Raw genomic sequence first — 27,991 nt, 5'->3', positions numbered from 1 at the left:
CGCGTCAGTCTTTCGACGGGAAGACTTGCGCTTCCTTCTACAATGCACGTAAGAATTTTTTATGCCTATTTCACAGTAACTGTCTAGTCTAGTCATTATTGTGCCGAAATCGAAAAATCCTCACCGTTCGTGGAAGATTTTAGCATAGAGAAACATTTTAGATTTAACAAAATGCGATGCACACGAAAATTGGAAAAATGGTAGAAGAATTTGGGAACAAAATAGCATTCCATCCCAGTGGGGAATTATGCGGTTGTCAAAGACATTGAAAAATCTGTATAGAAATAGATATGGAGCATTCCATATCAATTCGACTAGGGTTTGACCCGCTTGGATTTGGTTCGCGAGTTTTTAAATTGTTGTTCCGACTCTGTATAGTGTTCTAAATTTGTTTTCACAATTTTCCTACCCTCCCCGGCGCGCCCAACTCCTTGAATGATGATGTTTAGACAATGACTGCGACATTTTAAAAAATGATGACAAAAATTACATAAATTCTGTGACCAAAATTCAAAACATTTCAACTGAAATTAGAATGGATTGCCAAAATGGTAAATTTAAATTAATTACTTGACTAATTAAAATTTTTTTTCAATCATTTCGATTTCTTTTCTGCAGATTAAGGGTTCAACAAAAATCTGTAATGATTTCAATTAAATTTTTAAAAATTCAAATTTGTACGTATTTTTTGTAGTTATTTCGATTTTTCAATTTCGATTTATGTAACAACTTCCAAATTGTTGTATTAGCAAAGATACGTTCAATAAAATATTAATAAAAAATTATCGTTGCCCATTTCAATTTTGGTTGGAATATTTGTGGTTTTGGTCCCAAAATTAATATAAGTTCTTTCATATATTTCAAGAATTTTGTAATCATTGTCAAAATATTATCATCCAAGCTATGTGGACACCAGCGGAGGTATGACGGGGTAAGAAAAATCTGAAAAAAATGGAAATGATTTTCAGAGTTGGAACAATAGTATAATAAATCGTAGATCAAATCCAAGAAGACGAAGGCCAGACCGTGGTCGAATTGACGTGGAATGCCACGTATATAATCCTGTAATTATAAACAGTCTAACGTACAAGCTGTCCAGAGTTTTCCGACAGTAGAATCTTCTGTCAATTGCAGTTGAATCTCGCCTCAGCAGTGGACTTGATCAGCTGGAATCGGCGAGTACTTGGTATTCTGGGTACTTGGCCGGATGAGAATTCAAAAAGCCTTCGCTTCTCGCTTTTCATAAGCTATCTCCTGATCCACATTACTCTCGAGTACACGTACCTTTTTTATAACATTCGCAAGTTGGAAACCGTGGTAGTTAGTATGACAGAAATTATCCCCTTCACGGTGGTAATGCTTAAGGCAATCATGATGCGTAAGAATAACAAAATTCTGTGTAACATCGTCAACAATGTAAAAGAAAATTTCTCTCTCCAAGATTACGGAAATCAGGAAGAGATCGAGATTTTTCTCAGGTACAACGCAATGGCAAAGAACTTCATTCGCGTTGCTGTACCTCTTGTCTTTTCCTCATCACTCGTGTACTTCGCTAAGCCTCTGTGCGTCCACTTGACATCAAGTAAGAAAATCAGAAAAATTTTTCCGCGAAACTCGAATGACACGATAACTTAGATGTCATCGTATTATATACTCACGAATAACCCCAACTGATGAAAAAAGAATTGAAGAAAGAAATAGAAATTAGTGATAAACATACGCGTTATAGAAATATAGAAAAAAGAATTATTACGAGTTACGTGTAGAATCAATTGTACGAGTAAAGTGAGAAGGAAATATTTCAACTTCACAACTCCTTGTGAAATTGCACGAAAAAGAGATATTGCACAAATAAATTTAAACTGTTATATAGAATGTAATGATGAATACCCAGTGAACACATTACCTCCATATGACATCATAGATAGGTCACATAGAGATCATCGAATTTTTACATAGATATGACATAAAAATGACTTTATTGATGACTCTGATATGATGTCATGTAGTATGACATCATTATGACATAGTACTGACCTAACATTTGACTTTTATATGACGTCATGATTGTGACTTAAATATTAGGTAAATATTATGTCTTATCCCTGTCATACGTGTGACGTCACATCAAAGTCATAAATTTATATATTATTTACGTAAGAAATAAATCATACATTTATATAAATTACAAGTCATATTCTGACGTCAAAAGAATTTCATAATACCGTCATACGCTTACGTAAGAAACAACTCATATTTTTACGTAAAATTGATCAGCTTCCGGTCTTTCTTTTACATACGAGTGACATGATACTAATGTCACGACGGTATAAAAAAAACGATCAACGATACTTTTCTATTTATGTTCTATGTTGTATCATGTATTGATTTAATAATTCGTAAGTGGAATTTCATATGACATTTCTTAATTTTTACTTTTATATTTAGTGTCCAAATTTAACTTACCGCAAATTCTCTTTAAATGCAAACATTAAATATATTGTTAACATTGAAAATATTAGGATATTGTCATAAATAAAATATATAAACTAATTTCAAAATCAATTATTATATTGTAATAGAGGTACAGTAACAAAATAATCACTATTTATAAATGAAAAATATAAACATTTTGACTTTACAAGTTCTGTTGTAACAGTTATATTATTATAAGCATTCTTAAATACTTTTTATCACTATGACATCAGAGTTATGTCATCGAGACGTCAGGTAAGTTATAATCATGTCAGCCAGACGTTACAATTTTGTAAGCATTGGACGCAACTTTATATCACTATTTTATCTCAAATTTAAGTCATCTTGACGTCAGCTAAATAACAAGTACGTCAGCTGGACGTCATATTTTTGTAAGCTTCCGGTACCGACTTTACTTCTCTATGACATCAGAGTTATGTCATTTTGACGCCAGTCAATGATGTAAATTGGAGGTCATATTTACGTCATTTATCTTACGTAAGATTCTTACGTCAGGAAGTGGGAAATTATGAGTCATATGTGACTCATATATGACTCACATCTTACGTAAATCATGACGTGACATGACGTCATTCTGACATCAGTTTGACATAATTGTGTTCACTGGGTATTGAGGAAACTTTTCTGTTACTTTTGAATTCTTCAAAATCGGTTCTTCTTATTCATTTGGGAGTAAGTGTGATGCGGATAATTTGAATAATTTCCTTAACAGAGTTTAGACAAAATATGTGCGTGTCAAATTGACAGCCTCTTGCTAACAATTAATAAGTAGTGATGTCGTCTGTAACTCAGTTCTGAAGACTTCGTAAAAACCTTTGTAAGATTTGAAACCACACTCAGAGCAAAGCTTACTTGAGTTCAATAAAATTTCGTAAAATTCAACAAATTTTCTGTGTTACTATACAATTGAACAGATTCTTATTTAATTTCCTAAAATCAAACTAGATATCGATTGCTTTGAACACAATTTAACTTCAGATTAGAGGGAGGAATTTGAAAAAATATTATGCTGCAACAAATTTCTTCTCCAAGTGTACCCGAGTAAATCACACAAGTTCGATTCCCACGAATCCCAAAGATGTACATAAAATTCTGACATCTGCTTTTCAAGTTCAAGAAAATGACACGATTATTTTCAACCTGCCCTACCGAATTCACTTGTTTCACAACATCTCGAACGTAGCCGTCTACTCACTGATCTACACTCTTCAAGCTCCATTAGTCTTGATTGCCACCTTTGGCTACACGGGCTCCGATTGCCTTATGGTGACGCTGACGCTTCATGTTTGTGGCGAACTATCCGTTCTTGCCAATCGGGTGAAAAACTTGAACTGCGATACTCAAGGATGTAAGGAAAACATAAGAGCTGTTGTCAGCAGGCACGTTCGCTTAATTAGGTATGTAAACTTGACTGACTCAATCATTCTTACAATAATTATCAGTAGCTGTGGAAGTTCGATGAATATTCGGCTTGATCGCGCGATGAAATTTTTTTGTATTGGTCACTTTAACAGGATGGCAAGGTCGCTGGAAGACGCCTTCAATACCGTTCTTCTAGGGCAACTGTTTGGTGGCACCTTTCTGATATGCTTTCTTGGATACAGCGTACTCGCGGTAACAATTTCAATCATCTCAACTTTGTCTCCACCAATATCACTTGATAAGCTATTCATAGCGAGAAACGAACGGTACTGATTTTTAATTTTTCCATTGTTTTTGAACGAAGTTGGCCGGTCGAAAATCGACACTTTTCATTCATTTTATTACGAGATAGTTGTAAATTGAGTATTTGCCAAATTATTATGTTCGTAGTCTGCGAAGATCTCTTTGAAATTACGAAAATATTAAATACTTGAATTATAAACGAAATCTTTGATATCGATGCTTCCTTCAAAATCGCTTGACAATGGTAAATAATATAATCGATTAGATCGATTTTATTCTACGATATTTGAGAAAATTTTGACTTTTTTTGCATCGAAAACACTTTCAGATCGTGTACCTCTTATAACGTGGCATAACATTTGAATATGGAAGATATATTGAGAATTTTATTCGGGATTGCTGAATGACAAGTGGTGGATTAAACTACTTATTTTCACGCGATATATTATTTAAATATCTGGATTTTCGTATGAAAAAGAATAATACCAATTTCAGTGGATTTGACAAATTAGCATCGAAAAAGTGTGATTCTTTTTATGGGATGAGCGATTCACGGATCAAACATCAGACCATTCCGGCGGGTTTTTAAAAATACCTTGAGAATATCGGAAAATGTGGATAATTTTAATATTTACGTAAATTGAAAGATTCGCTAATTTGGTCGTTATAAGAGAATGTCAGGGCGGTTAGGGGAATAGGATTCCAAAAAATTCGTTGCCGGAGCGTTCTCTCTGTGAACGTGTTTAATCAGTAGAATGGTAGAACCTATAAAACTCGGTCAAGCAGAATGAAGGGGAAATTCTCTTGTAACGAGATTGTACTGTAATTCCCAACTCAGAGTTGTGCAAGAAACGTGTTCCCAAAGGTAAGCTTCGTCATTAAGTTCATCACAAATTTATTGAGCAGCTGATCACGTGCAGTCGTATGGTTACAATAAAAATGCAGAGTTTTGTTTGAAGTACTATGTACGACCAAAATCGATATAATAGAAGGGTCATACATAACAGCCCGAGTACTGCCGACGTGCAGTACAAAACACAATCTCCGACTTACACAACACCGAGGAAATGATAATTATGTCTCAAGAGCTAATTACAACAGTGGTAAAATGTTATACCTGTACCAGCATCACTGGTACGGAAAAATAGTCTTTAGCCCCGGTATAGAAACTCTACGTTAACCTATTTTCAGAACACAACCGAAGGCCAAGAGACGGACTTACTTAATTTTTCACTTTACGGCTTCTCGGTGGTCGTATTACTCTTCGTTTATTGTTACATCGGCGATTGTCTTACGAACGAGGTGAGTCGGGAGTGTGTAAAATACACGGGCCTGCGAAATAAAACTTTTAATTTTTGTGAAAAAAAATATCCAACGAATACAAAACTGAATGCTTATGTATAAAATGAACAGCATTAGTTTTAAACGAGACTTAAAAGAAGTAGACAAATCGAAAAGACTTACGATACCTTTTTCTAATTTTTTCAAAACTTCTGTTCATTCTTTTTTCTCTTTTACTTGCGTTGCTCTAAATATGCTTAAAATCACCCCAAACAACTACTACAATAGTGAGGGTACATGGACATGGGGCAGTCCATACGAAACCGACCAACCCGTGAACCCGACCATTAAGAGCACTGTCAGGCAATGAAACTTGATTTGACAAACCGTTTCACAACAATGCTAGGCCGATTCCAGCAATACGAAAAATTCACTTCGCCATCCCTCAAAATAACGACAATGTAGAAATAAAAAGGTACTCTAGTGCAAACGATTCAAATATCCCCAACGTATTATATAAAAAAAAATTCTAAGCTTTGAATCAGTAAAATATGAACCGGAAACGAACACTAATATTCACGCAAAAATGTAAATGTGTACAAACCACTTCAATAAATTGAAAAAGAATAATATGGAATCAAATCATTCTACTTGCAATGTTAATTCAAGAAGGAAACATGATTCCTTGGTTCACACGCAGTAAAAAATAGTAAAAAGTACAAGTTATGAATATCACAACCTACGAATTTTTTAGTACTTGTAAAAATATCTCGTGAAAAGTGGTCAATTATGAAACTACAGTTCAAAACGAAAAAAAAGACATAGCATTTGATATTGATATATGTTTTTGAAAAAGCTATGAGCAATTAAAAAAAAAATTTATCGTGTCTAGACGGGTTGAAACAAAAATCTAAAAAAAACTCCGAAACACTGCTTTCAGTAAGGAAAAAAAATTACAAATTCTCAACAAAATCAAAAATGGTCGGGGTCACGGTTTTGTATGGTCTACGCCATATTTAAATATCAACAGTACCATTAATACATATGTGCAACACAGAAATTGAGAAGTTAACTCTAGGAGTACTAAGAATACAGAACAATAAATTCTCAGAAAATTTACGTGACAGAATTTTTTCAATATTTATTTTATAGATTCGTACCCAATACCTACCGAAATTACTACTCAGTTTTGTAGGAGAAAACCATCGCAGGCCTGCTTAATCTATTATTAAATAATTTCCAAGATTTACCGCCGACACAAACATACGATACCATTATCTATGATTATTGACATACTCCGTTTATCGCCACTTTGCCGTTCTCCAGTCGTTGAGTAAATTTGCAAAGTCATTTATCAAATTACCCGACGTTATTTTTACACCTGATTCTCATTTTCAGAACGTTAAATTACGGAATGCATTTTTCAACTGCCGGTGGTACAACCTACCGACAAAAGAGTCGATGATGTTTGTTACATGCATCATTCAGTCCCAAAAGCCGCTCCACCTAACCGCTGGAAAATTTTACGTGTTTTCCTTGTCAAGATTTTCCGACGTACGTGTAAATTTTGTCAAATTATCGTAATATCGTAGCACAATTTGCTAGATTCTCTTTTTCCGAAACACTGAAGATTTCTTTGAAATGTGTAACCTACGCTTTGAAACTAAAATGCTTGAAAAACTTCACAAAAACTTGACCTCGACACAATGAAAATACATTCAAATTTGTGAGGCAGGTACACGTGCAGAGAGAAAGGAAGATTATACGTTGTATAGGTATTTAAGCACTATCATGTGCACAATTTTATACACATGTCCGTATATTATATATCATATAGAGAGTGGTTTTTTTTATTTACCGTTGATATCAGCAATTACTGGACCAATTTTCATCAAATTTTGACAAAAGTGACCGTACAATTTTTAAAGTGGCATAAGAAGACATAAACTACAGTTGTCTTAATCAGGTGTTTTTAGTGCTAGGTCACGTGTCCAATTACAGAGTATTTACGACAATCCATCCCATTTTTTCATAAAATATCGGTTTTTTAATAACTTGAAATCTTTTATGGTGTAGTCGCTTTTATGTTGGGAAATGAGCTCTGGTCAGTTAGAACCGATGAATTATCATATGGACGGATGATCGAATAATTTGCAAAATATAACCACAAAACTCGTCTCGGAGTGAAATAAATGGATCAAAAATCTATACGATATTTATTTAGCACTAAGCGCACTTTCTGACAATATTAAAAACATTTTACGGAAAACTCCAAATCGAATCCAAGTTTTGGTACAAAATTATCCCGATTCGCGTAAATAACCTTACACAGGTCACGTGACAACCATGCTCAAAGGGTTTCGGGGAGTCGAGAAAAAAGAGATGAAAGTAATTTCCAATGACGTAGGAACGATGACGGCGTTTGTTGACGCAGAAAGAAATATTTCTATGCTGGTAACGTAAGTCAGCGCGAGTGTCAACAGGGTTTAAATTATAGATACCGTTTATCCATTCAATTGTTTACCGTCTTGCAAGACTATTCACTTCCTACATCTATGTATGTACATGACATTAATTTTAGAAGTCGAGACTATTTACCTCAAATATTTTGTATGACAAGACAATTTCAGAAATATTGTTTCATAAATTGCCAAGCAATAAATCGACCTTAAACTCGCGATAGGAAAGGAGAGTAGTTTTGCAAAATGAACAGGATATATATAAAATATGTTGAGTAAATATTGAAAGCCACAACAGGCGTAAGAGAGTTTGATGTAGCACTTACATGTATGATTGACGTTATGTCGACTACCGTATAATTAAGGATATACCGCGATTAACAGTCTAAGCAAAGATTGTTTAAAAAAAAAAATTATGCAACGGAGATTCGGAAGCTTTAGCTAAAGTTTATTAAGGTGGATTTGATTTAAAGAATCATTCTTCTCAATGACAAAATTTGTAATATATCCTATGTAAATTTCAACGAAAGGAGTCTAAATCTTTAAAATCATTTTAGACCAGTTAGATTCTTTTATTATTGTGTAATCATTTTTAGCGCTGAAAACCAGCCTGTTGTTGTATTTTAATGAATTATAGCTTATTTTGCTTGGGAATGAATTTTGTACAAGTCACCTGACATTAAATGTATTGTAACGTTCTTAGACGTTACGGAGATAAATATGGATCCGTGAGTTTGATTATCAAGCCAAAATCAAAGGCGTAAATAAAATGTCGTGAAAAAGCTTTAATTTCAAGATATGTGTTTCTCGTTTTAAGTCTGAAACAAGACTGTTTTTACAATAATGTTGGTTGACGCAGCAACCTTATTCTTTTTAAAGACACAAGAGGTTTATAAACGTCTTTTATCTATGATAACTACTAGATCATTAAAAGGGGGCAAAACGGGTGATTTCACCCTTTGTAACAGTATTTGTCGACGCATGAGTTAATCCGAAAATTCTTCTCGGAGTTAAACAAATGGCTCAAAAATCAAAATACGGTAAAATCATCCACAGTTGTACTAAATATGCAGATGCGTTATGGAAAAATATGTTGAATTTTCGGCTTCTGATTTTTTTCATCTCGACGAAGAGAGCGTATTTGGAGTCAATAGTTGACTGCATGACTTGTGGTTATCAAGAAATAGTCAGGCGAAACTTAAAAATCTTCAGATTCATCAAATTTTCCAATGCTATTACATTCGCCGTAGAGTCGAAAAACTTTCCAACATGGAAGGCTTCCGTGATTCTATAGTAAAAAAATAACGATCGGAGGATGAGATTTGGGCCGAAATAAAGTAATCAAAACACTCGATTGAGCCAAGAAAATTATTGCAATTTATTGACTCGCAGGGGAAAAGCCGCTGAGGCAAAAAAACCCCTTATTATATCGTAAATAAAGTCGTGTCAGGAGTGTATGAGGTGTGATTTGTACTATCAATGGTTTTGTCTCGCATGCGGAGAGCCGCCGTGAGATTCAGAGGCCTGAAGGCGTGAACTTTTAATTGGAGAGGAGATGAACAGAGACTCAATTGAGGGAATGGGAAAATGAGAATACCTAAGACGATCCGCGGCGATGTTATCGTTACCGTAGACTCGATCAGACTGAGACTCCGAGTCTCAATTCCCGGTTATTTATGGCTATTCATCCAGCGATCAGCGCCATCTTTCGCGATTAACGACTAAACTTGCCGCGGCTTGCTGGTAGCGTTAGAGTTTCCGGGTATCAGACGGGGTAGAAAGCGCGCGCGGAAATGGGAAAGGAAAGGATAAGTTCGGTCTAAACATTTGCTATGGCGAGTTCTATGCCATATCTTACTTTTGTTTTAGCTTTGTCTTTATTTTTACATTTTTCAGGACATTCGTTCACACATGGTTAGCACACCTGTGATTTTCAGCTTATTGATAGTCATTATCACATCCGAAACTAAAACTAGATGTTTTGCAGAATTTCTGACACCTCTGAGTCAAGTTTTTCATCTGCCGTCAGTTTGATGGCATTAATTTGTCAAATGATATACGATTGGTGGACTTTAATGTAACAATATCGTAAACAAAATAAGTTACACTGCTATAGTTTGCGGCGTATAAAAAGTAAATTATTTTAAGCTTCGATAAATCTTTCGTCACATCCCCAATCTATTCTTCATTAACCATAAAATCGAGTCCCTGAAAATTGACTACAGCAGCCAGGCGATTCCGGCGACTAAATGACGCCTACGCCGTGTCATCGTGCATATTTCAAAATGAATGTACATATTTACAGGTAATAAGAAGTTCGGTGGCTTACCTGTCGGTGTTACGGAATCTCATGTGAGCTTACTCAGCCAACGATTGTAGCTACGTGAGTGAAATATTGATAAGCTGTACGGTGTTTGCGAACTTTGGTATAATGCACTCTGTAAATACACGGTACTGTTTGTCCTTGTATGTTATCCGCATAAGCTCATATTTAATCAAAATCACCACTGATGAGCTTCATCTTACGAAACATGTCAAAATATAGTTCAACACTTCACCAGCAACGAGGATATACTGATTAGCTATCTAAAATACGTGTGTCATCCCTTCAACGAAGACTGGATAAACGTATCGCACGTTGAGGAAAAAAATGCAATATCTACAACAAAACGTGACAGCCAGATTACTTTTTCTGGAGAAAATAGAAGATACAAAACACCGATAACACAAGTCTGCAACAAAATCCTCCTTCAAATGAAATATTACAGATATAAAGGTTTTACATAATTTGCCGAATCTATATGTGTTTTCCATTTTTTTGCTGTGACGTATAAATTACGTTATATGATTTTTTTATTGTACAAAATGCAGAATTCGTTGTGTTTTGTTTTTGCATTTACACTGCTTTCACTTATTTAAATAGTGTCTGTATGTAAGCGCATGCAAAACCATGATAGAAATAGAAAGAAAGATATCGTCTTAACGCTGTTTTCACACCTCTGAAATGTATGTAGAGCCAATGTATGCGATTGCGCAGTTCTGGTTGTGACTTCGTGAAAAGAAATAAAACTACGTAATAACTAGAATTAGACTAGTAGATATATTTTCTGACGATTTTAATGTTTAAACTTTTCAACTTCACAACTTTTTTTTTCATAAATATCGTTGCTATCATTAGTGTTTTATTATACTTTGTGAGCAAATATAGCATTTTGTTGCATAAAACATTACGTTAAAAGTATACGTCGTACATATTTTTTATTACTATATTTCGATACAAGAGCATCAAATTTATTATAATTATATACAATAATAATAAGGAGACTCAGAAGTTTTTTTTTTTTTGTAGACCAGTGTAACATCTCCGAATCGAATACAAACTTAGTTGACAGTGATTCAACTGAATTATTTCCTTCGTAATCGAATATTGCAATGATTTTACCATAACTTATATATAGCTACCTACTTCCAGTCTATCAAACGATTTTTGGCAATATAATTTGCAACATTGCACTTCATCAATGCATGTTAAGAACCGCCACGATGAAAAGTCAAGGCTCGCAATATGGTTGAATTTAGATTTTTAAAGAATGTTTTTTACTTTGTTATTTTGTATTTCTCCTACGTCCCGTTCAACCTAATTTTCCCACGAGCGATCCGCGAAAAGACAGCGTCGAGAAAGAAAATGAGAGGTTAAGACGCTAATGCTGCCTGGATAATACAATTCTACCTCTGCATCAATATTGAGCTCACTAAAATGATGCACAACAGTCATCGTCATCGTCATCACATTCCTGGCAGGTGCTTTAACACTGTTCAACAATTTAGCGGGAATACTTGTGGCACCCGGCAGGAAAGAGTTTTGACTTCAAACGCTTCATTTCGATATAATTAACAAGATCCAAGTGTTCCCCCTCAGCCTGTGATAGGGGAAAGGTACAAAATCATTCTATAATCTACATACGGATCACCAGTGTTTTGGATAAAGTGTGAAGCATTTGTTAAGATATACCTGCATATACTTGTCGCAATGATTGTATATTGCAAATACTGCAAGCATATTGTTGAGTATTTTAATCATTCTAGGTATTAGTTTATAATTCCTTTTTCGTCACAGTAGGCGTAAAGCGGGATTTTACGCACACTGTTATTCGCACGACCTGCCCGCGAGTAAGACGGAGTTCGTGGGTGGGTGAGGAGCGAGTCAGCGATACGAAAATGTCGAGTTGGTAGTGTCTTTATTAGGGGAGAGCTTCCTTGTGCGCAGTACAAAGTGTGAACCAAAACTGAGCTGACATTGCCGCTGCTGCTGCTGGCCTCAGGCTTCTTCCCCCTCTTCTTTCTCCCGGTCGCTCGCCCATCGTCGGCGCATGCGCTCTGCTGTCCTCGGCGCATGCGTTTAGTTGTCTGGTCCCGCTACTATCCAAACGTTTGCCAAGCGAGCCCACCTTTACAATCCGCCTCATGCCACGGGGCTATGCCACCGCCTCTGCAACAGTTTATTATCTTCCTCATCTGCTTACGTGGCGGACGACCCTTAAGTCCCCAATGTCAGTCGCTTGCCACCACTCTACGCGGTGGATGCTCTCCTCAAGGGACCTTTGTATAAACAAAACTAGTTTTCTGACCATTAACTAATAATCAAAACAAGGCGTCTCTATATGGACGTAAACAACGACTAAAATCGTCCTCGAGCTGGTTTTGTCCGTAACACACACGAAACGAACCGGTAAATACCGTTTACGCCTACATGAGACGAAAAATATTGTTCGCACCACGGGCGTAATACTTTACGCCCTAGGTAAGAAAATGACTATTGTTGGAATTATTCAACTTTATGTCAGATTTTAAGTATGATTATTTGATAACTCCTAATCCATTAAAACTTGAAGAATCCATGATAATGAGTACGCCTCTAATTTTGAACCGGGCAGACAAGGGAAAAAAAAGTTTGCATAATGGGCTAGTTCGGAGGGTGAGCTGGTGAGTAAAGGGTAAGTAGAGGGTGGGTAGATCGAAAGTCGCAGAAGGATGTTGATCAAAACTGTCTTGCTAAATGCCTCTTGGCATATATTACACGTCAATTCTACAACAGACACATAATTTAAATAAATTTTTTTTTAACTTTCGCAAGGATAGCTGAATGGATGGGCCCCCCCCACCCTCCTGGGGCTTACATGCGTATTGCACAGGACATTGAATTAATAGAAAAAACACTTAATTGAAAGGCCAAATAATCGGGAAATGCTTATTAAATGGAAATGCTTCAATTCAGTTAATTGAAAATTAATCGGTACTCCTGAGTAATCGATTGATAGGAAAAATGTGTGGTCGATTAATAACTGTCTACGATTAGACAAAATTTCGATTTTTTAGTTTAGAAGGTTGGTGAGGAAAATTAGAATGTAGTCTCGCGATTCAAGTTTTTGCATAATATCGAAGAATAAAAAATGTAGGAATCTCAATGAAAAACTATGTAAATGGTAAAAAGTATGAAGTATGATCTTTGTCTGTATCGTTTTCGAATAACAGTAAAAAATACTAAGTGTTTTGCACAATTTTTTACCCATAATCATCGAGCGAATGCTCATAAAATACTTTTCCGGAATTATATGATATAATAGCGAAATACAATTCAGTTGATTTGGCAAAAGTGATGAAATGACAGACGATGCATACCGCATTAGTAAGCTGCCAAAAACCTTTACTTTGAAGTTTTTTTTTTTTTAATTTTATTAGTTGAGAACGACGTTGAGGACCATCGGTTGGGCCTGTGTATAAGAATAGGCTTACCCCTCTCACCGCCTTCCCCTGAGAAGTGCTCACCAATCTCCTTAATCTCTATCCTTTCCTAATATTATATCTTGTAAGTGTATCCAGAATCTGGTTAATTTTTCCGTTTCATCTCTCTCAAGAAGTAACTTTCTTAATTTGTCACTGACAATGAGAATAGGATGTAATACTTCATACCAAATAAAACTCCGAATAGTTTTCAACTCTGATTCACTGGAATTTATTACTATTTACCGATGTGTAATCCTTCCATTGCAAAAGCGTCATAAACATTCATTAACGTCAGACAAACCAGCAAATACATGTATTCAAATAATGAAATAATTATGTACGACGAATTGCTAAATCAGGTGAAAAATATGCGAATGGACTATAGCGATAAACGTTGAAAATTGAGAATTCGGTTTTATTAAAAAAAATTTATTATTCATAGGTGAGGTGGCGTGTGGTACATAAGGTTTTCATCTGTAGCAAGTCCAATGGATTTACGTATTCTATGTACAAGAATGGATTGTATGCTATTATTTTTAATATTCAATATTAATTAATAAATGTAATTATACATATAATTACCGTTATACAGTATTGTAACATACGTACTAGAATTACAAATAAGTATTACTTCGTAATTCATAAACTAATAATATAAGATTATCTTGCAAGCCTGTAATCTTACAGGTGGAATAGCCCGATACTATATGTCGTATAGTATCTGCTAGATTAAATTTGCAGATCTACTTTGTAGTATATTTTTCAGGATCAGGTAAATTTTGTGCATATCCGAAATACTTGCAAAAATATTACGCGCAAAAGTTTATTATTTATATTTATTGTGAATAATCGAAACAGCTGGCATTTGAATTTTCGGCAGACCCTGACACTATGACAAAAAATTGTAAATCTAGTTAGAACACAGCTGTTTATTTTATTTAACGAGATACCACAGAGCAGATGCGTATAATGAACGAAAGTAAAACAAATTTCAAAAATAAATATTACATTCAACATGTTTGTATAGTAACACTAAATTTGTCTAAATTAACAGTATATCACTATACCTAAACGTAATTCTTAGGGCCTCACGCTAAGTTGTGAGTTACAAGTAGCTATAAGTATGTATTTATCTCTACAACTGTGTATAATAAGACTTATATATATAATTTTCTGCCACACGTTATGAATTAACACAATTGAGCAAACAATAAAATACGTAAATTGTAGTAAGAATGTGGAAAGTAGTAAAAAAAAAAAAAAAAAATACATTCATTTTTATATTGTATCTGATTCTATTTCGGCAAACAATAGAGAGCAGCCTAATCTCGGAGTTTTGAACCTCACTATTTTCAATTTTGGATGAAAATTTCACTTGTAAGAGGAGAACCTACGTTTTATTTATTTATTTATTTTTCTTTAATTCAATCGTCTCTGAGTTGTGAAAGTTGCAGCTTTTATCTGGGTCGTCTATTTTTGAACCTCTTGAAAGATTCTAAAAATTCGAATTTTTTATAGTGATCATTTGGAATCACTATGAAGGGTTCAATTTTTATTTCATCGTTTTGATTTTTTAAAACTTTTTATCGCAATTCCCAAATTGAAAAAAATTAAACGCTTGAAGAATCTCAGTGTTTGCAAACATGAGAAAGTAACCGACTCCACCATGAGGTCGACCTTAAAATAAGCATAGGACTGGTCTTGCAGATAAAATCGATATCAGAAATACAATGTTTTATAATTTTCTGAAAATTACAAAAACGGTCCAAGTATGCAATGAAAAGGTTTTAATATTCATAACTGGAATACGATTGCCTGAAAAGATGCAGAGAAAATGGAACGTAGTCTGAAAAAGTTTTAACCAAATTAGTAATAGTGGGATTAAAATCTCGGCGATTTGGCATGGAATGCCCCATTTCTATTCGAAATGTTAGATGCGTTTCAATGAATAATTTCATTTGATGGGATGAAGAAGAATGAAGTAAAATAATCGAATCAACTGGTGCACGAAAATGTTACGACGTGTTGACTGACCAGAGCGCTTTCAAAAGAGAAATTTTAGTGCATAAATAATCAATGCGAAAATTATGTCTTCCAATTCAAACCTTAACGGAAGAGAAAATTTCAATTTATTGCATTTTAAAACATTATTATCTAAGGTATTTTGCAAATAAAAAGTACAGTTCATATTTTACTAGAGGATTATTATACATTGTATGTTTACCTACTATATTCATGCTGTATAACATACTTTGAGATATACTGAACCAATCAGAATAAAAGAATTTGTAAATATAATCACCAATGAACACCTGACATTCACACTGCTTGTGACAAGCCTTGTACCATAATACGCAATGAAGCCTTCAGGTATATTTACGGTTCTCACAATACATTGAAAGTCGTGATGAAATTAAAAAATTATACAATGAAAAATGGCACCCTGAGATGAAGAAGCACGGACTATGAAAATTATTTGAAATTACATATTTGATCAATAGTATAATTGACTAAATAGCTAGGTATTTCATTCAACGTCCGCTCTCTATCAAATGTATTAAAATGATTTCTGGCAATCATTTTCATTACTATAAATCGTATCTCAATAATTTCTCATTGTCATCGTGATAGAGATATAGACAAAAAAAAGTCATTATTTTGGCACTGTAATCCTTCGAAACGTGCTTAAAGCGCCGCTGAACTGGCTTCTCATATTTCGAGACGGCATAAGCGCTATGACAGTTTGTATGGACATTCAACGTGGAACTAAAAGAGTCGACACCGAGTGATTTAATTGGTCAGATCTACCGGAATAGGCCAATAAAATGACTTAGTATCGTGCTGTACCAGAAAATTGACGTAAAAGGAAAGCGAAAATCATGAACGAGCTCCTGTTACCTGAAAATTTCCTCGTTCAAGTGAGCCATATTTACGGAAAGCTAACTAAATTTTCGGCATGCACTTTAACGAAGAAGTTTCCCCGCTTATAACATCACGAAATATTATATATATGACAAGCCAGTTCAGCGGCGTCTTAACAAGAGAAAGCCGTTAACGAAATTACAAAATTTAGCAGTTTGTTTCGCGGGTTTAACCAACTAAGCTCTATAATTGTGTAAAAATGTTGAGCATGCAGGATCATCCTCATCCTGAAATGGATGAACATGAATGCGATTCCCAAAGAAAAATAAAAAAAAAATAAAAAAAAAAAAATACTTATTCTATTGAACGAATCCTCTACAATAAACAATTTTTACCTCGCAACGAATTCTTCATTGGTGTGCAATGCTTCGGAAATACATTCAATTAAATGTTAGATAATTCTGTAACGTAGCTCTCTTTTTCAATAATCTTTAATGTGTTCAATCGAAAAACTGAATTATTAATGTCACGGACTTTGCATGGCATGCTCTTTACAAGTTTCATTTATTGTTTAAAAAAAAAAAACATTTATTTCATTGATTGCACAATATGCAATATACATTAAAAATATTGTGTACAATTATATAATAATTACAAAGATCGAGAATAAAAAAGCTACTTGCTTACATTTTTCATATGTTCATCTCACTAGTGACATAAACTGATATGTATAGATGCGTAGTATGTATAGGTGTACCAGTGAATGACGTTAAGACGTGACATGTAGAGAAATATGTATGTGTTCGCTCTGTTTCAATTTTAAGCAACGTTGAAGCTACAACTTATCTCTCAATTTGAAAAACGTTTTTTAAACAGAATATTTGAAATCTTTCATAAATATTTCAATTCTGAAAGGACGTATCAGTTGAAATCTTTCAAGTGGAAAATATTTAATTTGAATTGTTTCTGAAGAATTCGGTGCTCAAGTGGGGAACTTATTACTCCGATCGGTGACGAAATAACAAGATTCTCGCTAAAATTATAGACTAAATACGATGATTTGCATTCAATTAAAGCTTTGACATCACTGAATTGATTCGAGTGTAATTTCAATTGATAAATTCATCAAACGCATTTTCAGGATACTAATTATTTTCGAATGCAGCTCAAAGTATTCAAAGTCTGCAATACTGTTGAATAATGTTTTTTCAGCAAGTAAACAGTTCAGACATTCAAATAGAATGTTCTCAGGCCTTATTTACACACTTTCATGTTGATCTATTCACATACAACTTCTTTGATTAAGAATAGGGAAATAACCCTGATGGATAAATATTCCCATTTGTTCCGAAAAAAAAAATAAAAATAAATTAATTAATGCTGGAAGAACCAAATTCTGAAAAAGTCTTACAAACTCTGAATTTTTTTATAAAATATTTGTCAACCGTTATTATCATGTATCAAAAATTGTCGGTTGATTTTTAAAAATCTCGAATGAAAAAATTTCAATTTCCATTGTCACCACAAAATGTACTTAAAATCACGAACTTTGAAGACATCTAAAAACTATTTATCAAATATAATGCGGCACAAAAGTAGTTCAGAAATTTTTGTGTCGAGAGCAAAGATCGGCAACCAGCACATTTGCTGCACTTGTTGCATTGGCCAGGTCTGTAAGTCCAATGGGTCGTTCTATCCGAGTTACTATAACAGGTGATTCTAATCCAAACACTCGCCACTGAGACTTACCTCTGGCAGTTCGTAGTCTTAATCCGCGGCCAGATAAGAACAGTCAAATTTCTGCAGATCTCAAACCATGTTCTATAGATAGAAATCACTGCTTTGCTGAACTATGAATGCGACGCTCTTGTGGGATCCTTTTTGGCCGGCGATGGCCCAGAAGCGGCCAGTAATCTATGAGCATTTCCTTTAGCTTCTCCGGGATGCCTGTGAGTACTTGTGGAGGGTTTCCTAGGGGGCTTGGAAATTTGTGTTGTGGATAAACCGCTCACTGGGTACTTGTTTCTACTCGAAGTCCCGCTACTGCTCCTCGAGCTCGATTTCGAAGATGAAACAACGTTGCCTTCGGTAGGGTGCTTGGGTAGGACAAAGGCGTTCGTTTGTTTCAGAAGGTACCGATCATTGCAGAGCGCCGATATTAGTGGCAAGTCTAAATTTCGACTTTTTTCACGTAAAGTTCGTATGTCCAACATCCCGTCATCCTTACCATCGTCCCTTTCCGGCATTCCCATGGACGAACTATTCAACTTTGTCGTATTTATCGACGATGAGGAGGTCGATGGAAGAGGTTGACTCTTTTCCAAAGTCTGTAACAAATACGCCAATTCGTTCAGTTACATTTCATCAGACTAAGAGTTATATTTCTCCTTGTTGAAGTCATTTATAATTTAACTGAAAGAGTTAGTACAATTTAAGTACAACATCAAGAGCAAGAACGAATGTGATAAATGACCCAGCAATCGGAAAAGAATAGAAACGGAACGATTAGCAGAATTATGAATCCCATTTCTTTAAGTTTCCGAATTAAGCATGAGTTATTCCAATGAGGCACTATTCGTTTTAATTCTTAAATGTTTATTCGTTACTATTCGATTTTACCTGTTCTTTTCTATCCCTTCATATTCGCGACAATGCTACTTCTAATAGCTTGTTCGTTTCAATTATTTATTTAGAATAAGGGATGGCAATTATCAATCCGATTCAATTCTTTTTATCCGAATTAATTCTTTTCAAAGAATACGAAACATCCATTTGGATAAAGAAATCGGAATAGATCGTATTGAAATTCTCAATCCGTTTCTATTCTTTTCCGATCGTTGGGGAAGAACCTACGAAAGACTGACGAATCTGAAATCGTATAGAATATTTATACTTTTTTCTGCTCTAAAATTCATCCAGCAGACATCCATTTCCTTGTTCAACTAGAGATACTTTTCTTCAATTCGCGTCGCTCTAAATAATACGACTACGTTCGAACGATAATGTTATCTTTTCAAGCTCCATGAAAATCAAACACCACATATATACATACTATATGTATGTACAGAATGATTTGCTAACCATTGCATGGTCCGTCATCTGTTGAAATTTATTGCGCACGCGCTACAATCCAAGAGCAGTCATTTGCCAAGGCAACCAACCGTATCTAACCTCAAAAATTTTGACAGTCAAGAATTGAGCACAATTACCAACGACAACTGTTAAAATTTTTGAGGTTGCATTGGTTACATCCATCGCGGCGAACTGTCGTCTAAATTTAAAATGGTTGGTCGCCCTGATAAACAACTCCCCTCGGATCGTAGCGCGTGCGCATTCAATTTCAGCAGACAACAGACCATGCAATCGTTAGGAATTCACTCTGTATACAAGAAGATGGCAGAAAAAAAAGACGAATTTTGGGAATGCACATTTTGACTGCCAACCATGAATTTCAATTGGGGTTTAATTCATGGAAAATGATATAGATCGAGGTACATTTGCATATTTTTCATTAAAATCTATCAATAGAAATCATTATTATTGACAGTAACATCTAGCATTTCGTTTGGTGACGTTTTGCAGTTTCTACGATATTTCTAACACGGCCGAACCGATTTGGAGACAGTATTCTTGAAGACATGCTCTTCAGACGTTAAAATATGGAGCTGTATTCAAATATCGGTTAAATATCATTTTGAGAAGCAAATATTTTATGTCAAGATCCAATCTAATTAAATCTGATCTTACCTGAATCTTATAAGGAGGTGGGGGTGGCGGCGGTGGTAACCGTCGATGTTTCGGCTGCAACAAAGACGAAACCCTAGTGTTGAGCGACAAGTCAAAACTTTTAAGTATATTATCGTCGCTTTTAGTCCTTGAAAATCCATGTAGAGTATGAGGATGCGTAGGAGCAGGTGGTTCTCTTCGAAGACTATGGCTTCCTCCAGATGAGCAGGTTGCTCCGCTGTACAAAGAGCTCGTGCTCGCCGCGTAGTGGCTGCTTACATTGCTTTGCGGCAAGTAATTACCACCTGAAGAATCGCCGGCGATACTCAAGTTTTGGTTAGAAGCGTATTTGGACGGTGAAGAGAACGAAGAACCCGGCAGATAAGGCGTGCTGCGATAAACGACCGACGATTTATTGTTAAAAGTAGGGTAAGGCGGTGGAGGGTAAGCCGCCATTGCTGCAATCAGCGATCCTTGTTTAGCGTCGATGTACTCCTGCTTAGAAACGGCCGGATCCTTCAGTGGGAACATGACGAAGTCGACGTCGGAGTACAATTGTTGCTTGTACTGTTCGATCTGCGATCTCGCTACCTGACTTGTGTACACGGTAGCTAAGCTGGGTGGCGGCGGAGGCGGTTGTCTGGAATGCGTCGTAGGCGGAGGAGCCGGTGAGAGGTAAGGAAGAAGCAGCGATCCACCCCGCGAAGCGTGGACGTCCAAATAGTTATTAGGCCCAACGACGAGTGCGGCGACTGGAGCGTGAACCGGAGTGGGTTTCATTTTGTCCCCAGGATAGGTCGGCGGTTGAATTCTAGGCGGTGGTTTCGGTGCTGCGGTCTGAACTACGTTCGTTACGATCCCCGAAGAGAAATTTGACGAAGATGTCGAAACAGCGTTGCTTCTATTCAGACTGCCGTAGGACTTACCAGCCGTAACTTTGGCACCATTTTCCTCATCGCCCTTATCGTACAGCGTCGAAACCGCCTCCTGATGATCTGGAATTTCAGGGTACGGCGGCGGTGGTGGAGGCTCCCTTGGAGTGACTGCGTCGTTCCTCGGAGGGGTCGGCGGAGGGATCTGAATCCTTTCTCTCGGTGCCGTGTAGGGGGGAGGCGGCGGAGGATCGGACCTTCGTGGAGGCAGAGGAACGAAATCCCCTCGAACAGCGTTGTATGGAGGAGGTGGCGGTGGTTCCCGTTCGATGGAAGCTTCGCTCATGGGCGATTTAATCGTCGCGTAATCTCCGCTCACTGGATACGGTGGCGGAAGAGGGAGCTGCCTTTCACTGTCAGTTCTAGGAGGTGGTGGCGGAGGCGGAAGGGTTACGTAGTCGCAGTCCGAGTCCATGGAATTGCTGATCGTCTTGCGAGGCGGATATCTCCCAACGATTAAATCGGAGAGTTCGTCTGCGGAGAGAAGAGGTCCTACGTCCGATGGGTCACTCCCATCTCCCCTGAAACTGCCAGCGCTCAAAATGCTGTTGCTTCTCGACCTCGAGTCTTCGAGCTCCTGTTCAAGAAGCGCTTCGTCCATTCCCGAATTCCTGTTTTCAACTTGATCACCGTCTTTGCAAATACTATATATCGGCTCCTGATCTTCTGTGTTTACGTCTTCGGTGTAGACACCACTAGTCTCTGATCTCAGGCCGCTGTGAATTGTGTAGAAGCCGGAAGTCACTGAGGCTTCGTCTGTTGTTGAGGGAACCGAACTCATAGCGCAAACGTCACTCGCAGCTGAAGATGCATTCGCGATTCCTGTTGGTGAGTACACATCTGTGTTACGTTCGTCTTGCATTTCACTACTCCTCAGAGTATAAACGCCACTTGTTTCACTAGCGATGTCAGTGCCTGAAAAAAATGCAGAAAGGATATTTCGTTAATTTATCAAATGGTTTTCGTAGCTTCATTTGATGCGATAGATGGAATTATTAATTGGTATCGCAGCTGCATACTTATACCATAAAATTTGTGTTTCGAAACACGTTTCTATTATGCTTAGTTAAAAGAAACATCAATTAATTACCACATTACCTTATTCAAAAGAAGTTAAATTCTCGTCCAGCACGTAAAGAATATCGTTTTGACAAGTTAATTACAAATTTATACTACCTATCGGCATTATATAAAAGCACAGTTGAAATTTTATACCTTGGAAATAATTCCTAAAATTTTCGGAGCCTCGAGTCTTCGCAATCTTTGCATATCAAGGAAACTCGCATTTGCAGAATATAAAGACGAATGTAAACTGGAACTCACCGGCATATTTTCCAGTTTTTCTACACCTATCGTAAATCGCACCAGGAAAACTCGCAGTCTCTGAAGAAACAGCTGAATTTTGGGCCGTATGCGAGTAGCCTAATTCGAGACTTGACGTTGCAGATGCTCTTCGTATTTGTGGAGGAGGACCATCGGGAACATTAACAATAACCACTGTACTGCAATTACTGCTGCACTGCGAGCCTTCCGCTGTTACTCCTGCGGTCGAGACGAGGCGTTGCTGTGCTACAGATGACGGCGCAGCTTCGATGTTGTCAACTTCTGTACAGAAGTTGTTACAAGTGTTGAAAGAAAATCCATTTCCATCAAATTTCAGCACACAAATAGAGCAAGTCTATTTTTTTAAAAAAGGTAAGTTGGAAGGATGTGATTCTTAATTTTTTTATTCTCACCATCCACCGTAGAAGCAGGAGACGACGGCCTGGAATGCTCGTCACCGTTAGTGCCGTTGATGATTTGCGATGGCTGCGTGTGGTTTGGATACTCTGTGAGCCGAGGTAGACACTCTGTTGAAGCTGGTGCAGTATCAGGTTCATCTTCACTGTGAACTCGATCGCTCACTATGCCCGACGTTGTGTTGGAAGAAGTACTTGAAATAACAGAGATGCGTTGGTCACTCCGAGCGCCTCGTGCAGCTAAGCTTAATTTGCACCTCGCTGGGTACATGTAGCAGTCTCGCAGCACCTTCCGCTCTGCAAAAACGAATTGTACGGTGTGATGTGGTTCTTTTCATCAACCGTGTAGATTTGCTGTGTGGGTTGAACGTAACTTAGCTTATCCCAGGTTTATAATTCGATTATGAGATAAATTGTATTAGTTTTGTTTATTACTTGCAATGTCCTAATTAACATGTCATATAGCAAGGAATTGACCACCTTTCAAATCTTATGTATACATGCGGAAGTGGATTCTGAAACGGAAACTGTGTCTAGGGTACTGATTCAGGTTGGTATCGCAATACGGACCAGTAGGGGATTGCAGGCAGAGGGCGCTATTGGTTCTTACAGCGATACCAACTTAAATCAGTATCCTAGTTACTGGTTCCATTTCATCATCAACCTACGCCGATGTACACTACTGACGCACAATCCTACATAACGACATGTGAAACAATCCCAAATATCTCAAATCTTAGAAATGAAATGGAATTTTTAAGATCCTACGGACACTTTCAAAATTTTCCGAAATTCTGTTAAACCTTGTCTAATCATCTGAAATCTTTGAGATGACATATAATCACTAAAACTATGAAGTTTCTTGAAATTCTTGGAGATCGTCTGAAATCTTTCAAATCTATCAAATCAGATGTACTGCTTTAAATCCTTTGAAATTCCAAAAAAATCTGCGAAATCATATGAAATGCACACACAAACTGATAAGTGGTTAAACGCTCGGCATATATCTATTAACGTAATAATATATCTATTAACGTAATAATATATCTCACCTTCTTCTTCGCGACGTCGCGCCTCGCTCAGTCGTGGTGCTATAGCCATGGAAAATTGATGGGTGTCTCGACAGAGTCCCAACAATAATTTACTTTTGTCATCGCACCCACTGTACAAGGTGAGTTTGTCCGGTTGGTCAACTGCCCGAATTTCAAACTTTTTACGCTGCAAATTAAAGACAGAAAATCAGAATCACTTAGAATTTTGAAAATTTAATGTAATTTCAGATTAAGAGTCAAATATATCCGATTTTTTTTTTTTTTTTTTTTGGGCATTACAATTGAATGGTATTTATTAAATACTTAAGGGGGCGTAGAGAGCTGTCGATTTATTTTCGAGCTATGTTTCTCGATAGAAATAACTACCTGAAACGGGAATTCAATTCGGTCATTTTTAGGCTGATTGCAAAATGTTATTTTTGAAAAAATGCCGATATCAAAAATGCAGTATGATTAATTGTTCCAAACCGTCTTCTGAACAGGTGAAAAAATCGGTGTCTCTTAATCTTCAAAATTGTGGGAAGGGATGAATTGGGAGGAAATTTTGATATTGAAAAAGCTGTTATAATTATGGGTTGTATAACTGTGTCGTTAATTTAAGACACTTTTACTTTACGTTAAACTAAGACACATGCAGCTTCAGAAAAGTGTGAAATAAGTAGAAATTGCTATAGACGAAATTTCACGTGATCTATACACACGGGGGCAGTGATTCAAACACGACTAATTTTTCGGCCATGCTGATTACGTTGGCAACGCAAAATCAACGCGTAATCAACTCACAGCGCCACCACCGGCCGACCGCGAAACAAACGCAGTTTTCCTAAGCCACGGTCTTGTATGTAAGACCGTGTCCTAAACACAACCGAAACCAACAACATAAAATTCAAACGGGTTTACGGCTGGCCGCTGATGGCGCTGTCGGTTGATTCTGCGTTGCCAACATAATCGACTTGGCCAAAAAATTATCCGTTCACGAATCACTCTGCCCCTGTGTGTAAGCCGAGAACTGTGAATACTGTGATAGAATGAATGATGTTTAACTGTATCATGCGAGCTTCCAGCTTGTGCGAAATACTATATTTCAGTCTTTCAGCGTGAGCGTTAAATAACGCAATAATCGTTGAGAGTTAGACTGTTGATATTGTATATTTTTGAAGTCAGGTAACCTGTGTAACGTCGATATATGTATAATAAAAAAGTAAGATAATAACAGTTGATAGAGAAAAAATTTCTTGAAAAAATTCATCTCCTCTCACAATTTTCAAGATTAAGAGTTGCCGATGTTTTCACGTGTTCAGAAAACGGTTTTGAATAATGAATCGTATTGCACTTTCGATATCTTTACTTTTTTTTTTTAAATAAAGGTTTTACAAACAGCCTAAAAATAATTGAATTAATTTCCCGTTCAAGATGATTATTTCGATCAAGAAACGGAGTCAAAAAACGAATCTGCAGCTCTCTACGTTCAATATCAGGCAGGGTCAATTTTAATTAAAGTGCATCCCCCCCCCGTAGGAAAATTATTTCTTCAGTAAAATTATGTAGCGTTAAGTGTATCCGACAATTTTAGATTCGCATTATGGGGGTTATTCACGACGAATATAATTGTACGTATGTGCAAATGTATGTATTGCAAGAATAAACGGGTACGCGATTATCTCTTGAAGAGTTCCGCAGATTGAGCGAAAGTACTTACATCAAAGCAGAGTTTGCCGATGTTGTTCCAGGCAAATACTCGAGGCGTCTCTTCCTCGGCGTATACGCGGACTCCACGAGCGCAAATCGCGAGAAGGATCCGTCCAGGGCCGGCTTCATTTTTGCTCCTACGAAGCCGGTAGAGGTGCGCGTTGAGCGGCGCTTCCAGGAGCACCGCCTCCCGGATATATTGGAGCTCCGCTTCCTCTCGTGACAATCCGCGATTATCTCGATGCTGGGCGCTAAGAATACTAAGTATATTCTTCTCGATACACATCTGGGAAATGTGAACAAAAAAAAAAGAAAAGTGTAAATTAGATTTTTATTGCCACATACGAGGGTATTTCACGTCAATGTCTCATAGGCTTTAATCTCATGGGGTTAAGCTATCTGCATTTATATGCAATTTACATTAAATTCCCCCTGAAGTCCACCTGCATTTATTCAATCCAGTATACGCTTCACCGGAATCCATCTGCATTCATGTAATTCAGCGTAAAATTTTTGCCTGCACTTATGCATTTCAGAGTAGGTTAGTAAAAACCGCCTGCATTTATATAATTTAAAGTACATTTTAGTCGATTCATATTTGTATTATGGTCTTCTGCTTTGGACGAACCCCCCAAAATATGTAGGCAAAATAAATTTTTTCCTTTAATATTGAGATATTGGAGGTTCGATTAATAGGTGTTGAATTGAAGTTTGCAACATTCCTTTGAGACACAGCTATTTTAAAAACTATATTTGAGATAAAGGCCATTTGCTCCGGAGTATACATTTTTTTTGTCATACATATTGATAGATAATATAATCAATGATTTATTCAATACAAATAGAATTAAAGGATACAGTTATTTAGAAGAAAAAAAAATGTGTCGAATTTTTGGAGAGGGCTCGCGGCCCGGAGTTTTGCTGTTTTTTTTTGTTTTCACTCATCGAAAAATACCGATGAACCTGTTCGAGATACATCGAAACAACTTGTAGCCGGTGCTCAAGAACCACAAAAAATAATTAGCGGTTTAAGGGGTCCGTCGTGCCTCCGTCTCTTCTACTACCATCCGGAGTTTAAAAACGTTAGAATGAAATCAAAAATACCACAATTCAATAATTTTGAATGTTTCAATTATAGAATCATTACTCGAATATTTTTAATATTTTTGTTTCTACCACAATTCATTGACGTAAATAACAGTGTTGAAATATTTTACAACTGGTTTTACTTTTTGACTAATTTTTGTTTCACGGATAAAGCCCACATTCACCCTTAATCAAAGCTTTGAAAACTGAACTTGTCCAAACCACGAAGTAATAGTAAAAGATGTTTCACACTTGTGTACTCAGAGGGCAGCACCTGCCGGTCGTTACTCATTGTCAGTTATCTTCTCCACAGAGTCGGTAACTTTCGCAGCTGATTCACCGACTGAGCCAACCGTTGTAACTCGTTGTCCGGCTGTACACCTCATTCATTACAGTCGACGTAGTGCGGAAAATAGAATAAAAACGCTAGCTTTTTTTTATTCAACACGCGTGCGTGTCACAAACATGCGATAAACATAATCATCACACGATTCCCAAAAGTGAGTAATAAATTTTCAACCCTTCACCATCACCCCCATTGGGAAATATCCCATGGTTGATGGAAATCTTAAGAGTAATGACTCACGTGGGGTGGAAGGTAGTCGGTAGACTTGCAGTAACCGACCGAACCGGCGTGAGGTCGATGACGCTCCTCGGAATAGTCGCCGAGGTCGGCCTGAAGAGCGAGCCCTGCAAGCGCGAGCAAGGGCGCAACCACCCCCGGTTTGTGCAAGGGGTGGTGGGGGTGGAGGCTTTCCACCCCGCCGCCATGTCGGACGACGTTGTCGCGCAGCTGGAGATAGTAATGGTGCCGGGTCGTCTCATCGCTGGAAAGTAAAGAAACGGTTTTATGAGGCTGGGGCGAGAAAAGATTGACCGTGAAAATTTTTGAAAACGGTGGAACACGAGGTCCGAATTATCAGGGCGAGATCGACCTTCTTGTAATATTTCAAAAAACTACGCATATAGTGAATATCGTTGTGACCCATTTAAATGGACCAGTAAAACTGATCGATTCAGATTGTTACTTGCGATGATTAATCGCAGCAAGAAAAATTATCATCGCAAAGTAACTAGCGTCGATGCGTTCAAGTTTTCAATTTATGGAGATCTTTTTAGTAATTGATCGTTTTCGGCTGATGATGATGCCGCGATTGCATTTATCTTCGTTGTCTTCTTCATCATCTTGTTGTAAATTGTGGTCGACGAGTCTATGTATC

The 27,991-nt window shown here is 36.9% G+C and overlaps 3 protein-coding genes across 10 annotated transcripts in view; 2 read left to right on the top strand and 1 right to left on the bottom strand.

Annotated features, from left to right (window-relative positions):
• The first annotated feature begins 9 nt into the window (after positions 1 to 9).
• LOC124215584 (odorant receptor 4-like) lies at positions 10 to 11,062 on the top strand. The gene is made up of 8 exons (XM_046619142.2): positions 10 to 48; positions 1,442 to 1,582; positions 3,608 to 3,893; positions 4,011 to 4,110; positions 5,353 to 5,463; positions 6,841 to 6,996; positions 10,207 to 10,284; positions 10,447 to 11,062. Exons 2-7 carry the CDS (start codon positions 1,489 to 1,491, stop codon positions 10,255 to 10,257), a joined length of 798 nt encoding a protein of 265 aa, XP_046475098.1. The 5' UTR covers positions 10 to 48; positions 1,442 to 1,488; the 3' UTR covers positions 10,258 to 10,284; positions 10,447 to 11,062.
• Positions 11,063 to 13,940: 2,878 nt separating this feature from the next.
• LOC124214016 (protein expanded) overlaps positions 13,941 to 27,991 on the bottom strand; it is a 143,997-nt gene continuing 129,946 nt past the window's right edge. For all 4 annotated transcript variants that reach the window (XM_069134215.1, XM_046615954.2, XM_046615956.2 and 1 more), the window contains 7 exons: positions 27,358 to 27,598; positions 25,696 to 25,971; positions 23,997 to 24,162; positions 22,942 to 23,241; positions 22,529 to 22,810; positions 20,295 to 22,120; positions 13,941 to 18,874 (listed from right to left, as the gene is read on the bottom strand). In XM_069134215.1, the coding sequence (XP_068990316.1) occupies positions 18,398 to 18,874; positions 20,295 to 22,120; positions 22,529 to 22,810; positions 22,942 to 23,241; positions 23,997 to 24,162; positions 25,696 to 25,971; positions 27,358 to 27,598 (3,568 nt within the window). In that variant the 3' untranslated portion in view covers positions 13,941 to 18,397. The remainder of the gene's footprint in view (positions 18,875 to 20,294; positions 22,121 to 22,528; positions 22,811 to 22,941; positions 23,242 to 23,996; positions 24,163 to 25,695; positions 25,972 to 27,357; positions 27,599 to 27,991) is intronic.
• Positions 27,516 to 27,991, top strand: part of LOC124214018 (putative sodium-dependent multivitamin transporter) — a 68,006-nt gene continuing 67,530 nt past the window's right edge. Inside the window, exon 1 of one of the 5 annotated variants that reach the window (XM_046615959.2) lies at positions 27,516 to 27,680. The gene's annotated coding sequence lies outside the window, so the exon portion shown is untranslated. The other 4 variants (XM_046615957.2, XM_046615958.2, XM_046615966.2 and 1 more) reach the window with 4 other exon arrangements.

This window comes from Neodiprion pinetum, chromosome 3, assembly GCF_021155775.2.
Source record: "Neodiprion pinetum isolate iyNeoPine1 chromosome 3, iyNeoPine1.2, whole genome shotgun sequence".
Lineage (NCBI taxonomy): Eukaryota > Metazoa > Arthropoda > Insecta > Hymenoptera > Diprionidae > Neodiprion > Neodiprion pinetum.
Note: the sequence above shows the minus strand (reverse complement) of the source record. Positions and strands in the feature narration are given on the sequence as shown.

What these genes read in the sequence shown, in the direction of transcription:
- LOC124215584 (XM_046619142.2), top strand. Translation starts at nt 1,489, where the DNA reads ATGGCAAAGAACTTCATTCGCGTTGCTGTACCTCTTGTCTTTTCCTCA. An exon ending in GTGCGTCCACTTGACATCAA is followed by an intron (nt 1,583 to 3,607) that starts GTAAGAAAATCA and finishes CTGCTTTTCAAG; the next exon opens with TTCAAGAAAATGACACGATT. An exon ending in TTGGATACAGCGTACTCGCG is followed by an intron (nt 4,111 to 5,352) that starts GTAACAATTTCA and finishes ACCTATTTTCAG; the next exon opens with AACACAACCGAAGGCCAAGA.